The 16652-nt window shown below is 37.9% G+C and overlaps 1 protein-coding gene across 1 annotated transcript in view; it reads right to left on the bottom strand.

Annotated features, from left to right (window-relative positions):
• Positions 1-16652, bottom strand: part of MGAT4A (alpha-1,3-mannosyl-glycoprotein 4-beta-N-acetylglucosaminyltransferase A) — a 126488-nt gene that overhangs the window by 40614 nt on the left and 69222 nt on the right. The window contains exon 5 of the mRNA XM_025353619.1: positions 878-924. Coding sequence (XP_025209404.1) covers positions 878-924 — 47 coding nt within the window. The remainder of the gene's footprint in view (positions 1-877; positions 925-16652) is intronic.

The following is a 16652-nucleotide window of genomic DNA, read 5'->3' as shown; positions in this document are numbered from 1 at the left end:
AAAAAAAAAAAAAAAAAAAAGAAGTCTACACCAAATTGTGTTTCTATGAGGACTTCCAAGAAACTCAGCACTTCAGGAAAATCAAACAAATAGCAATTTAATCCTGAACTACGCATAATTTTTAAAAATATTCAATTTTAACATTTTGATGGACAAGGAGTCACATTATATTAAATGTAGGGTTAGCAAATGATTGTTGCTTCTTTTTGGTCTTTTCTTTTTAAGTAGAAGGTATGTCTTTTAGGGTCAAAAAACAGATACAATTTAATGAAGAAATTCATAGCAAGATTAATTTTATTACATTATTAAAACTATTAAGGCAATATTATAAAAAATAATATCTGAAACTTACTAAGCTTCCCCTCTGTTACCTACCATGTGCCTTGCTCATAGTGAACTGCTACTCAATCTTTGCAGAAGAGAACAGATTAAGACATAGTTTAAAATTGAGGTCTGAAATTACTACATAAATATCTACCCTGAGAGCAGAAAAATCTTGCCTGGTAGATACAGTGTGAAAGATTTAATCTCATATGACTCTCTGTGTATTCATTGTCTTCAAGATTAAAGACTGTTATTTAATAGTGTTACATACATAGGTCATTCAAGTCTTTTCTATAATGAAATTCTATAATGAAATATAGTGAATATATAATGAAATCTATTCTATAATGAAATACACCAATTTATCCCATCACATAACTAGATATACATGCACCTACTTTATGACAATATAAAATACCAATCAGAGGTGATCTAGTAAACAATGAACTCCACAGAGAAATGAACTATCAGGGAAGGCATTTTCTTTTAGCAAGAAATCCAAGAGATAACAGTAACCAAAATATTCTTATGTTTATAATTAAGAAGAACTTACTCTTTCTCCAGGTTGGCTACAACACCATGTACATAATCAATATCTGTCTGGGAAAGAAAAAAAATGTATCTACATTCAAGTTTTTATGTTTTTATTTAACTGTTTATACTGAACTCAAAATTAAATGAATGATAAAAACATTCATTAAAAACATATATTAAATTTTTAGACAATTGATTATATTTGCATTTCTGCATTGTTCTATTGTATTATGGAATGTCATTGAGCACTTGCTGATAAAATAAGCAGATATTGACGTTTTTATTATTTTTTATTGTCTGTGTTGCATTCACTACGAAAACTGAGCACAAAAACTATTTCTACTTCTAGCAAAACATCCAAACTATAGTGAACAGTATTAGTGACAGATGCTGCATGATATGAAGAAAGATTTTTCTAACTTGGAATCATAAACCCTAGATTCAAGATTTGCCTCTGTAGCTACTTAACTGTGTGCTCTAAAGTAAGTCACTTCTCTGAGTTTCAATTTCCTATTCTATTAAAAAAAAGGAAATACCTTAGAGATTATGAGATTAAATGATAAAACTATATAATAAAAAAGCTGCTGTTATTACATTATATTAATATTATTACACTGACACTGAAAACTGAATCAAGAGCACTTCAGTTAGAAATAAACATTTATCAGATCTGTGTATTTTTAAATTATGAACAAGTCAAAATTCTAATACTTCTTATTAATTTTACTTTCTTTTATTTATTCTTTTAATGAATCACATATTCACATTTCACAAACATTTATCGAATGCCTACTCTAGGCCAGGCTGGAACCACTGCAGTGAATAAGTCTATGCATGGCAGGTATGTTTTAAACAGACATTTTCAGCCAAGTTCAGACCTAACCCAGCCTGGAGGGTAGAAGCATCAGAAGAGGCTGCCTGGAAGAGGTGACATTCAACAGCAAGAATTGGCTTGTTCCAGGGCTCTGGCTCCCAGGGGTCTAACAGAGATAAACACCATTAGCTCTTCTCTTCTAAGAGGTAAACTGAGTCTGTCTCTGATACTATGTCAAAGACCATGGAATTGGGCCACAGTGAAAATTCCAGCTTTGCCTCTTACCAGCTGGACAGCCTTGGGAGAGCTGCTAGGCCTCTCTGGGCCTCAGTTCCCTGGTAAATTCGAGAAGACAGGAGAAACCGCTTTCTAGGATAGCTGTATCAGATGCTAGTCCACCTAAGACCAAAACTTCCCCAAAACTTACTAACAAAGATCTGAAACCACAGAAAAGTGCTATGTCAGACCTTGAAGCTGATGATGCTAAGGACAGTGTACCACTGTCTTGAAGCCCTCCTGCTACACATTTCCCAAATGAAACTGAAATTACAAACACAGTTCCTAAAAAGAATGTGACAGTGAAGACGACAGCAGCAAAAAGCCAGTCTTCCACCTCCACTACTGGTGCCAAAAAAAGGGCTGCCCCTAAAGGAACTAAAAGGGAACCAGCCTTGAATTCTGGTATCTCTCAAAAGCCTGATCCTGCCAAAACCAAGATTCGCCGCAAAAGGAAGCCATCCACTTCTGATGATCCTGACTCTAATTTTGAGAAAACTGTTTCGAAAGCAGTCACAAGCAAGAAATCCAGCGGGGAGAGTGATGACTGCCATATGGACTTTGACTCAGCTGTGGCTTCTCGGGCAAAATCTGTGCGGGCAAAGAAACCTGTAAAGTACCTGGAAGAGTCAGATGAAGATGATCTGTTTTAAAATGTGAGGTGATTATTTTAAGTAATTATCTTACTGAGCCCAAGATGGGTTTTAAAGTTACCTGAAGCTCTTAACTTCCTCCCCTCTGAATTTAGTTTGGGGAAGGTGTTTTTAGTACAAGACCATCAGAGTGAAGTAAAGCCCAAGTGTTCTTTAGCTTTTTATAATACTGTCTAAAGAGTGACCATCTCACGGGCATTGTTTTCTTCTCTGCTTTGTCGGTGTTTTGAGTCTGCTTTCTTTGGTCTTTAAAACCTGATTTTAAGTTATTCTGAACTGTAGAAATAGTTATCTGGTCACTTCGGCATAAAGCAGTGTGTTTATTAACCATCCACTGTGCTAAAACTAGAGCAGTTTGATTTAAAAGTGTCCCTCTTCCTCCTTTCCTACTTTCAGTAAATATGAGATAGAGCATAATTCTGTTTTATCTTAGTTTTATACATAATTTAACATCAGACAGAACTTTATGGTTCTAGTGTAGATACTCTACACTCAGCCTCTTACGTGCTAAGTTTTTCTTTAAGCAATGAGAAATTGCTCACGTTCTTCATCTTCTCAAATCATCAGAGGCTGAAGGAAAACAGTTTGGCTGTGTCTATAACTTGACACAGTCAATAGAATGAAGAAAATTAGACTAGTTAGGTGATTATTTCAGCTCTTGACTGTCCCCTCTGGCTGCCTCTCAGTCTGAATCTCCCAAAGAGAGAAACCAATTTAAGGGGCGCTGGATTGCAGAAGACTTGAGGACAACATTTGCTCCAAGATCTTGAATGTTATACTGATAACCATGCTCAGCAATGAGCTATTAGATTTATTTTGGGAAATCTCCATAATTTCAATTTGTAAACTTTGCTAAGACCTGTCTACATTGTTACATGTGTGTGACTTGAGTGATGTTATCAGTGTTTTTGTAAATATTTACTATGTTTTTCTATTAGCTAAATTCCAACAATTTTGTACTTTTTAATAAAATGTTCTAAACATTGCAAAAAAAAAAAAAAAGACTGATTAACAGGGTGGAGCACAGGTGATGGGCAAATGTAAATAATTATAAGCATTATTTCTCCAGTGTGTGTGTCCAGACACCATCCTCCTCCTAACTCCAGATCCTTGCCCCTTCAAGGACCCCAGGAAGCCCAAGGGACAACCAGGCCAGGGACATGGCAGGCTGGGTTGCAGGGCCATGGCCATATTTTTGAGCCAGCCAGAGCCCTACTGATCTGGTTTGGCTGTGCCCCCACCCAAGTCTCATCTTGAATTGTAGCTCCCATAATTCCCATGTGTTGTGGGCGGGACCCTGTGGAGACAGCTGAATCATGGGGGCGGCTTCCCCCACACTGTTCTTGTGATAGTGAGTAAGTCTTACAAGATCTGATGGTTTTTGTAAGAGGTTTCCCCTTTCACTTGATTCTCATTTTCTCTCTTGTCTGTTGCCATGGAAGACATGCCTTTCGCCATCTGCCATGATTGTGAGGCCTTCCCAGCCATGCGGAACTGTGAGTCCATTTTTCTTTATCAATTACCCAGTCTTGGGTATGTCTTTATCAGCAGCGTGAAAATGGACTAATACACCTACCTATCCATTTTAAATACAGCAATAACTCATAAAAATGCTCAATTGTTAAAACACTCAATGATATATAAAATATCATCTATCTTATAAAGACTGTCAAAATACTTAATACTTGAGAAAAACAAACAAAAAAGGTATAGCTTAATCCTGGAAATTATAAAACCATCAAATTAGAAAAAGTTTTTATAACAGGTTTTCTGGAAAAAGTATTTTAATTTCTGTAATTGAAAGTAATTCTAATTTTTGTTGTTCAGTCTAACAACTCATGAGTAAGATAGTTTCATGAGACCACATCCTTCAAACTCTTAACAAACTATGGAGACACAATTTGAATATAGCTCAAAGCTCTTTGTACTTCCTCTATAGAAGTCCAAACATTAGTGATTTCTTTTTAAATAAATCATTCACAAATTTGACCAATGAGTATTTAACCACTCATTAATCTATAATTTTGAAGAATATGAACAAGCATGGTTTTTATGAACTTCACTGTGTTTAACAACCTGAAATTCAATTCGATAAGCATTTAGTGAAGGACAATAATTTGTCCACCTAAGGAAACAGGAATACAAAGGTGAATAACACCAGTTCCAGGTCTCTGGCAGGCTGTCCAAGAGGGGAACTAAGAAGAATAAACTTATGTGAACTTAGATTTGTTATGTAATGTGTAATAAAATTTACAAAACAAAGTAATCCATGTGTACTACTACACAAAATCCTATGTTGCCTTCTAGTTAATGTATGTAGTAAAAGATTCACTTAAACAACTGTAATTTGTGTCACTTTACACAAATTACAAATTTAACAAAAGCAGTTCTAGGAGGGAAGAACAAAAAATAACACTCCTTCTCAAACTATTTCAAAAATGTGGAAGAGGAGGGAATACTTCCAAACTCTTCTTAATGAGGCCAGTGCCACTCTGACACCAAAGCCATATGAGGACATTATAAGAAAATCATAGGCCAATATTTGTGGTGAACATACACGCAAAAATCCTCAACAAAATACTAGCATTCAGCTACACATTAAAAGGATCATTCACCATGATCAAGTGGGACTTATCCCTGGGATCCAAGAATGGTCCAACATATGCAAATCAATGAATATGATAACTCACATTAACAAAATAAAGGACAGAAACCATACGATCATCTCATTAGATGCAGAAAATACACTGGACAAAATTCAACATGCTTTCATTATGAAAAAGTTCTCACCAACCTAGGTACAGAAGGAATGCACTTCAACACAAGAAAGCCATATATATGAAAGACCAACAACTAATGTTACACTGCATGGTAAAAAATTAAAGCTTTTCCTTGAATATCTGGAACAAGACAGGGAAGCACACTCTCAACACTTCTATTCAACATAATACTAGAGGTCCCTGACACACTAATTAGCCAGGAGAAAGAAATAAAAGGCATCTAAATAGAAAAAGAGAAGTGAAATTGTCACTGTTTGCTGATGACATGATCAACTCACACTTACAGAAAACCCTAACGTTTCCACTAAAAAACTGTTAGAAGTAATAAATACAGCAAAGTTGTGGATACAAAATCAATATACAAACATCGGTAACATTTCTATATACTAACAATGAACTATCTGAAAAAGAAATCAAGAGAATAATCCCATTTAGTATAGCTACCAAAAAAAAATACTTAGGAAAAAATTTAACCAAGGAAGTGAAAGAAGTAGACACCAAAAATTATAAAATGTTGATGAAATAATTTGAAGAACACACAAATAAATAGAAAGATATCTTGTGTTCATGGATTGGAAGAATTAATATCATTTAAATGTCCATATTACCCAAAGTGATCTACAGATTCAATGTAATCCCTATCAAAAAATCTAATGACATTTTTCTCAGAAATGGGAAAAAATCCTAAAATTCATATATAACCACACACATACACACACACACACACACACACAAAACGAATAGCCAAGTTAATCATGAGGAAAAACAATAAAGCTGATGGCAACACACCTTATTATTTCAAACTATACTATGAAGCTACAGTAATGTAAACAGTATGGTATTGATTTTTTTAAAAACAGACACACTGGCCAATGGAATAGAATATAGAGCCTAGAAATGAACCCATGTATGTATGGTCAGTTGATTTTTGGCAAAGATGCCAAGAACACGCAATGAAAAAAGTTTCTTTAGTAAATGGTGCTGAGAAAACTGGATATCCACATACAAATGAATGAAAGTGGACCTTCAACTCACACCAAATATACAAATCAACTCAAAATGGAATGAAAACAAAAGAAGACTCTCAAACTACCAGAAGAAAACATAGGAGAAAAACTACACAACACTGGCCTGGGCAATGGTTTTTTGGATATGACCCCAAAAGCTCAGGCAACAAGAACAAAAATAGACAAATAGGATCACATCTAACTAACACTCTTCTACATGGCAAAGCAGATAATTAACAGCATGCCTGATAACCTGTGGGTTAGGAGAAAATATCTGCATGCTGCACATCTGATAAGAAGTTAATATCCAAAGTATGTAAGGAACTCAAACAGCTCAAGAGTAAGAAAAAACACTGGAAAAATAGGCAAGGGATCTGAATAGACATTTCCCAAAAGAAGACATACAAATGGCCAACAGCTATATGAAAAATGCTCAACACTGCTAATCATTAAGGAAATGCAAATTAAAACCACAATCAGATATCATCACATCTGTCAGGATGGCTAACTGTCAAAAAGACAAGAGATAACAAGTATTAGGAAGAATGTGGAGAAAAGAAATGGATGGCTATATACACTGTATCCATGTGGGATACACACATGGATCTACCATATCCATATTATCAAGCTCTGAGTATAGATTGGTATATAAAGAAGATTTCTGCTTGTAGAACTTAAAACTGGTGAGAGAAGCAGTTCATAAGCAAACAAAAATATGTACACATATGGATGTATATATATAACTGAATATTGTGTTACAAAAATAGAATGCAATAATAGAGGAAACACAGAGATGACCTATTTCAACATTACATTCAGAGAAAATCTGTCTGAAGATTTAACATTTAAGCCTAAATTTGATATATATTTCTATTCAAATGTACAAAACTAAACAGAAAACATTAAAAGGGCTATTTTAAGTTTATTAATTGGAGCTTTGTCCTTAATAGTATGTTGATGCTACAGCAGTGGTTCTCACTTGTTATAAGAAACCATTTAGTTCAAAAGATGTTCATCACCTACCCATCTCTGATCACCTCCATGAACAGTCTCTCAGTCCAGGCCTCACCTCGATTATGGCAACAGCTTTCTAACTAGTCTCCTTTCTTTTGCCCTTACCAAAGCACAGTAGGATCCTTTTTAAAAAGGTTAACTCATATTATTCTTGCCAAAAATGCATAGCCAAAATAGAATCATGAGAAAATAGCAGATAAATCCAAACTGAGACATTTTACAAAATAACTGACCAGTACCCAACAAATTTGTCCAAGTTCATGAAAGACGCAAACATACTGAGGAGCTGTCGTGGACAGCAGGAAGCTAAGGCATGAGAACCACTAACTGCAGTGTGGTGTTCCGCAGTGCATGCTGGAACAGAAAGGCAAACCCAGGTGGAAAAACGTGAAACTCAGGTAAAGTCTATAGTTCGGTTGAGTATTATACCAGTGTTAATTTCCTGGTTTTGATAACTATGATAAGGCTATGTAAGTTGTTAACATCAGAGCAAGCTGAGTGAAGGAGATACCCTCTATAATTTTTGCAACTTTCTATAAATCTAAAATTATTTCAGAATAAAAAGTCGTTTTAAATACTTTTTTTCTTTTTAAAAAAAGGGTTAGTAAAGTGTCTTTTCTATTAAAAACTCACAAATGACTTTCCATCTAAATTAGGGTCAGGATTGGCAAAACAGATCCGCTGCCTGTTATTCTAAAGTAAAACGTTATTGAAACTCAACCCCACTCGTTCATGTATTGTGTATGGCTGTTTTTAAACTAAAATGGCAAAGCTGAATAGTTCCAACAGAGACTGTATGACTCCCAAAGCCTAAAATATTTATTATTGGTCCTTTAAAAAAAGTTTGCCAGCCCTAATGACTTAGAGTAAAAGCCAAGTTCTTCCAATGGCCTATAGCATCCTATGTGATCTGGCCCACTCCACCCTTCTCTGACTGCCTCCTGCTACTGAGCCCCCCACCTTCTCTATTCAAGCCATATAGGCTTGCTGTCTGGCAAAAGGTGCCAAGCAATGCTCTTGCCACAGGGCCTTTGCACATACAGTTCCTCTGCTTGGATTGTCCAACACTTACATCCCTCAGGCTTTTGCCCAAATGTCCTGTCCACCTTCCCTGGGCAACCCAAAGCCTCTTTTCTTATGTACTGATTTATCCTCCACAGCACTCATTATCATCTAACATTCACCTAACATATTACATATTTCAGGGTTTTCTTTCTTGTCTTTCTCGATAAGTTTCAGTGGGCAGAGGCTTGTAAAAATATTTATTGAATTACAAGCAAATTATTTGCTTGTAAATATTTATTGAATTACAAGCAAACTTTACGGAATATCGTTCATACACACATACACATACAATTTCTTTCCTATAGTAGTTTGTATGATTTTTCTATTTTAAGAAACATAGTCTTGCTCTGTCACCCAGGTTGGAGTGCAGTGGCATGAGTGATCATAGTTCACTGCAGCCTGGAATTCCTGGGCTCAAGTGATCCTCCCACCTCAGCCTCGCAAGTAGTTGGGACCACAGGTGTGCACCACCATGCCTGGCTATATTTTTATTTTTTGTACAGATGAGGTCTTGCTATGTTGCCCAGGCTGATCCCAAGCTCCTGGGCTTAAGCAATCCTCCCATTCAAGTCTCCCAAAATACTGGGATTAGAGGCATGAGCCACCATGCCCAGCCAGTTTGTAGGATTTATAACCAATGCATAAACATTTTTAAATCTAGCTGCTGAAAAATTACAGGCCAAAATACTACTGATACACCAATACAATAAATCTAGCATTTAAAATCAAGAATAGAAGCTAGACAGATTAAAAAACTAGACAGATAATTAGCAAGTATATGGAAGACCTGAACACTATCAACCAACTTGATCTAATATGTATCTATAGAAAGACACTTCTAGCTACTCAGGAGGCTAGGGCAGGAAGATTGCTTGAGCTCAGGAGTTCAAGACCAGCCACTGCCACAAAGTGAGACAAAAATTAAAAACTAAAACTAAAACAATTAGCCATGGAAAGGCATGGTGGCTCATGCCTGTAATTTCAGTGCTTTGGGAGGTCAAGGTGGGAGAATCGCTTGAGCCCAGGAGCTCAAGGTTACAGTGAGCTATGATCACAACACTGTACTCTAGCCTGGGTGACAGAGCAAGATTCCATCTCTAAAATAATAAATAGATTAGATGGACAGATAGATTAGACAGACAAATGATAGATTAGATAGATGATTGTGGAAGGAAGGAAGGAAGGAAAAAGGAAAGGAAAGGAAAGGGAAGGGAAGGAAAGGGAGGGAAGGGAAGGGAGGAAAGGGAAGGGAAGATAGGAGGGAGGAAGGGAGGGAAGGCACTTTACTGGATAACAGCAGAATTCATTCTTTTTAAGAACACATGAAACACTGTCCGGGACAGCCCATACACTAGGTCATAAACAAGTATTGATAAATTTTAAAGGACTGAAATCATGCAAAGTATGTATTCTCTGACTATGAAGTAGTTAAATTACAAATCAACAAAAGAAAAAAATTTTGGAAATCCTCAAATGGATAAAAAAAATTTAAACACTTTTCTCAACAACTCATGGGTCAAAGAAGAGATTATAAGAGGATCAGAAAGTATTTTGATCTGAATGAAAATGAAAACATGACATATCAAAATTTATGGGATGCAGCCAAAGTGGTGCTTAGAGGGAAAATTATAGCTTTAAAACTGGCTATATTAGAAAAGAAGAAAGCCTTCCAACCAATAATCTACCCAATCACCTTAGAAATCTAGAAAAAGAAGAGTAAGCCAAACTAAAAGCAGCAGAATAAAGCTATTAAGATTAGAGTGAAAAACTAATAAAACAGAACACAGAAAAACGACAGAGAAAGTCACAGGGAGTTGTTTTTTACTTTACTTGCTACCTAAAAGGACTCAGAAGAGGAGGAAATGGAGAAGGGAAAGCAAAGAAAACAGGGGCTGGGGAATGGGCAGGGGAATGAAAACAGGAGACTATTTTAACCACCTTTGTAGAACTATTGGACACTTTAGCCATGCACATGTATAACTAATAATTTTTTTTTCAAAAAGCAGAAAAATAAAGCTAATGGCATTAAATATTAATATTCTAGTGTACTGCTAGACTTTAATATGGGGCCAAAATTTATTACCTAATGGGTTTTTAAAGATTTTTTTTTTTTTGAGATAAGGTCTCTGTCACCCAAACTGGATGCAGTAGCTTGATCACAGCTCACTGAAGCCTTGAACTCCTCAGCTGAAGTGATCCTACCTCAACCTCCTGAGTAGCTGGGACTACAGGTATGTACCACAATGCCTGGACAATTAAAAAACATTTTTTTTTAGAGATAGAGTCTTGCTCTGTTGCGCAGGCTGGTCTACAACTCCTGGCCTCAAGTGATCCTCCTGCCTCAGCCTCCCACGTCATTGGGATTAGAGGCAGGAGTCACCATGTCTGGCCTTTAAAGAGTTTTAGTCTCTTCCAGTACCTTCCTCCTTTTGGTGTTTCAATGGACACTTGTTCAGTAAGTAGAAGAATACTTAAAATGAAATGTACCCTTCTTCCTTTTAAAAAAAAATGATTAACAGACAACTAAAAGAGTTTGTATTGTTTCTATGGCTGTTGTACTCTTCAGGTGCTTTGGGACAGAAAAAGAGTTCAAAAACATTCAGGTAACTAAACCTTGGTTGAAGGCAGACTAAGCTGTCTAACTAGAACAGACTCAGCTACTTACACAGAGTTTGGGTGGGAACACAGCACTGACAGTACTTCCCACTTTCCCTCCTGGAAATCACTTACAATTATCAATGAGAACCTGATGCAAAAACTGCAAACTTTATTTTAAGGTATTAATAGCCCAAATTCTTAAACTCCAAAGGGATCCAGTTTAGTTGTAATAACCAGAGGTAACATGAAGAGCTGCACAGGCTAGCAGTATTTGCAGGAAGTGGCCCAACTGCGTGGCAGAAGGAAAGGCAGAATCGTCTGGAACACTACTCTGTCACCTCATCCTCCTGTAAACCAGCAGCCTAGGGAAAACTTCATCTCCAGTGATGATCCTTAAAGATGAACCAGCACAGCAACTATCCAAAGTAATAAGACAAAAAGGGGGAATTCAGCAGAACAAAAACTATATGTATGTATGTGCGTATAAACATGTATAAACATGCACACGCACACACACACCAGCTGAAAAATTATGACCAAACATTTCACCATTAATTTAAAATAACAAAAAGCTCCCAATTAAAGCAGTTGCACCAGGCAGCAAAATGCATATTAATTCTGATATCTAAAAAATAAATAATGAAAATAAATCAAGTTAGCATTTGGGTGAACATGTTTGAAAAGTAAAAAATGGAACTAAAATAGAAGAAAAAATTAATAATGTTAAAAGCAGACATCAATGGATCAGAAAACAAACAAAAAAGGAAATAATAAATACACCCAAGAAGGTTTTTAGAACATCATGAATGAAAACAGATCCGTTAACTAGCCAGTCACAAATACACACGCGTGCACAAAGCAATCAGGGGGAAGCATCGCAAAAAGAACAGGAGTCTGCATTTCCCACCTCTGCCTAAAGCAAAGTTTAAAAGTTGGATAAAATGGATAATTTTCCAGGAAAATATTTTATCAAAATCAGAAGGAAATCTAAATAGCTGTTTATGCTCTAACATGAACATTAACCTTATACCATCTGTACAAAATTAGGGCCATTACATGTCTCTGAATGGGTACAGCTATCAACAGTCATCACGGTAAACTGAGTGTCTAAAACACAGTACTGGAAGGAACACTGTTCAGTGTACACAACACATACGGAGATTTTAAAAACCATGTGATTATATTTTTATCAAAAAATGAATTAAAACACAAAAGAAATAATATTTCTTAGTATAAATGAAATGCACAACAGAAAATAAAAATAAAAACCAAAAATGCCACAGCAATTTAATAAATACTCTCTGGTTATTCAATTTCTATATTCCTGCTGTGCAAATTCCTTTTTTCTTTCCTTTTCTTTTTCTTTTTTTTTTTTTTTTTTAGACAGAGTCTCACTCTGTCGCCCAGGCTGGAGTGCAGTGGTGCGATCTTGGCTCACTGCAACCTCTGCCTGCTGGCTTCAAGCGACTCTCCTGCCTTAGCCTCCCGAGTAGCTGGGACTACAGGCGTGTGCCACCATGCCCAGTTAATTTTTGTATTTTCAGTAGAGATGGGGTTTCACCAAGTTGGCCAGGATGGTCTCGATCTCTTGACCTTATGATCCGCCCATCTCAGCCTCCCAAAGTGTTGGGATTACAGGAGTGAGCCACTGCGCCCGGCCTCTACTATGCAAATTTCTGACCCTAGGCAAACTAACTAGCCCTGTTAAACCAGCTTACATCAAAGAGTTTAAAGAAGGCATAATAAAGGTCTCGGGCACTCTTCCTGTGAAGCACAAACCAGAATGTGTACTATAGTAAAATAAGAACACTGGAGAGGGCGGAGCAAGATGGCCGAACAGGAACAGCTCCAGTCTCCAGCTCCCAGCGTGAGCGACACAGAAGATGGGTGATTTCTGTATTTTCAACTGAGGTAGCGGGTTCACCTCACTAGGGAGTGCCGGACAATCAGTGCTGGTCAGCTGCTGCAGCCCAACCAGCAAGAGCTGAAGCAGGGCAAGGCATCACCTCACCTGGGAAGCACAAGTGGGAAGGGAATCCCTTTTCCTAGCCAGGGGAACTAGGACACATAACACCTGGAAAATCGGGTAAATCCCACCCCAATACTGCGCTTTACCAAGGGTCTTAGCAAACGGCACATCAGGAGATTATATCCCACACGTGGCCGGGAGGGTCCCACGCCCATGGAGCCTCCCTCATTGCTAGCACAGCAGTCTGCAGCAAGGCTGGCAGAGGGTTGCCCTCCATTGCTGAGGCTTAAGTAGGTAAACAAGGCTGCTGGGAAGCTCCAACTGGGTGGAGCCCACAGCAGCTCAAGGAGGCCTGCCTGTCTCTGTAGACTCCACCTCTGGGGACAGGGCACAGCTAAACAAAAAGCAGCAGAAACCTCTGCAGATGCAAACGACTCTGTCTGACAGCTTTGAAGAGAGCAGTGGATCTCCCAACACGGAGGCTGAGATCTGAGAACGGACAGACTGCCTGCTCAAGTGGGTCCTTGACCCCTGAGTAGCCTAACTGGGAGACATCCCACACTATGTGCAGGCCAACACCCCACACCTCACACAGCGGGGTACACCCCTGAGATGAAGCTTCCAAAGCAAGAATCAGACAGGTACACTCGCTGTTCAGCAATATTCTATCTTCTGCAGCCTCTGCTGCTGATACCCAGACAAACAGGGTCTGGAGTGGACCTCAAGCAATCTCCAACAGACCTACAGCTGAGGGTCCTGACTGTTAGAAGAAAAACTAACAAACAGGAGGGACACCCACACCAAAACCCCATAAGTACGTCACCATCATCAAAGACCATAGGCAGATAAAACCACAAAGATGGGGAAAAAGCAGGGCAGAAAAGCTGGAAATTCAAAAAAATCAGAGCACATCTCCCCCTCCAAAGGAACGCAGCTCATCGTCAGTAACGGATCAAAGCTGGATGGAGAATGACTTTTACAAGTTGAGAGAAGAAGGTTTCAGTCCATCAAATTTCTCAGAGCTAAAGGAGGAATTACGTACCCAGCGCAAACTAAAAATCTTGAAAAAAGAATGGAAGAATGGATAAGTAGAATAATCAATGCAGAGAAGGCCATAAACGAACTGACAGAGATAAAAACCATGACACGAGAAATACGTGACAAATGCACAAGCTTCAGTAACCAACTCGATCAACTGGAAGAAAGAGTATCAGTGATTGAGGATGAAATGAATGAAATGAAGTGAGAAGAGAAGTCTAAAGAAATAAGAGGAAAAAGAAATGAATAAAGCCTTCAAGAAGTATGGGATTATGTGAAAAGACCAAATCTACGTCTGATTGGGGTGCCTGAAAGTGAGGGGGAAAATGGAACCAAGTTGGAAAACACTCTTCAGGATATCATCCAAGAGAACTTCCACAACCTAGTAAGGCAAGCCAACATTCAAATTCAGGAAACACAGAGAATGCCACAAAGATACTCCTTGAGAAGAGCAACTCCAAGACACATAATTGTCAGATTCTCCAAAGTTGAAATGAAGGAAAAAACCTTAAGGGCAGCCAGAGAGAAAGGTCGGGTTACCCACAAAGGGAAGCCCATTAGACTAACAGCACATCTCTCGGCAGAAACTCTACAAGCCAGAAGAGAGTGGGGGCCAATATTCAACATTCTTAAAGAAAAGAATTTTAAACCCAGAATTTCATATCCAGCCAAACTAAGTTTCATAAGTGAAGGAGAAATAAAATCCTTTACAGACAAGCAAATGCTTAGAGATGTTGTCACCACCAGGCCTGCCCTACAAGAGACCCTGAAGGAAGCACTAAACATGGAAAGGAACAACCGGTACCAGCCATTGCAAAAACATGCCAAAATGTAAAGACCATCGAGGCTAGGAAGAAACTGCATCAACTAACGAGCAAAATAACCAGTTAATATCATAATGGCAGGATGAAGTTCACACATAACAATATTAACCTTAAATGTAGATGGACTAAATGGTCCAATTAAAAGACACAGACTGGCAAACTGGATAAAGAGTCAAGACCCATCTCACATGCAGAGACACACATAGGCTCAAAATAAACGCATGGAGGAAGATCTACCAAGCAAATGGAGAACAAAAAAAAGCAGGGGTTGCAATCCTAGTCTCTGATAAAACAGACTTTAAACCATCAAAGATCAAAAGAGACAAAGAAGGCCATTACATAATGGTAAAGGGGTCAATTCAAAAGGAACAGCTAACTATCCTCAATATATATGCACCCAATACAGGAGCACCCAGATTCATAAAGCAAGTCCTTAGAGACTTACAAAGAGACTTAGACTCCCATACAATAATAATGGGAGACTTCAACACCCCACTGTCAACATTAGACAGATCAACGAGACAGAAAGTTAACAAGGATATCCAGGAATTGAACTAAACTGCCCCAAGTGGACCTAATAGACATCTACAGAACTCTCCACCCCAAATCAACAGAATATACATTCTTCTCAGCAACATGTCACACTTATTCCAAAATTGACCACATAATTGGAAGTAAAGCACTCCTCAGCAAATGTACAAGAATGGAAATTATAACAAACTGTCTCTCAGACCACAGTGCAATCAAACTAGAACTCAGGACTAAGAAACTCAATCAAAACCGCTCAACTACATGGAAACTGAACAACCTGCTCCTGAATGACTACTGGGTACATAACGAAATGAAGGCAGAAATAAAGATGTTCTTTGAAACCAATGAGAACAAAGATACAACATACCAGAATCTCTGGGACACATTTAAAGCAGTGTGTAGAGGGAAATTTATAGCACTAAATGCCCACAAGAGAAAGCTGGAAAGTTCTAAAATTGACACTCCAACATCACAATTAAAAGAACTAGAGAAGCAAGAGCAAACACATTCAAAAGCTAGCAGAAGGCAAGAAATAACTAAGATCAGAGCAGACCTGAAGGAGATAGAGACACAAAAAACCCTCCAAAAAATCAATGAATCCAGGAGCTGGTTTTTTGAAAAGATCAACAAAATGGATAGACTGCTAGCAAGACTAATAAAGAAGAAAAGAGAGAAGAATCAAAGAGACACAATAAAAAACAATAAAGGGAATATCACCACCGACCCCACAGAAATACAAACTACCATCAGAGAATACTACAAACACCTCCATGCAAATAAACTAGAAAATCTAGAAGAAATGGAAAATTTCCTGGACACTTACACTCTCCCAAGACTAAACCAGGAAGAAGTTGAATCTGTGAATAGACCAATAGCAGGCTCTGAAATTGAGGTAATAATTAACAGCCTACCAACCAAAAAAAGTCCAGGACCAGATGGATTCACAGCTGAATTCTACCAGAGGTACAAGGAGGACCTGGTACCATTCCTCCTGAAACTATTCCAATCAATAGAAAAAGAGGGAATCCTCCCTAACTCATTTTATGAGGCCAACATCATCCTGATACCAAAGCCTGGCAGAGACACAACAAAAAAAGAGAATTTTAGACCAATATCCCTGATGAACATCGATGCAAAAATCCTCAATAAAATACTGGCAAACCGGATCCAGCAGCACATCAAAAAGCGTATCCACCATGATCAAGTGGGCTTTATCCCTGGGATG

This window comes from Theropithecus gelada, chromosome 13 (genome assembly GCF_003255815.1).
Source record: "Theropithecus gelada isolate Dixy chromosome 13, Tgel_1.0, whole genome shotgun sequence".
NCBI classification, from domain to species: domain Eukaryota; kingdom Metazoa; phylum Chordata; class Mammalia; order Primates; family Cercopithecidae; genus Theropithecus; species Theropithecus gelada.
This window is presented reverse-complemented; position numbering and strand designations above follow the sequence as displayed.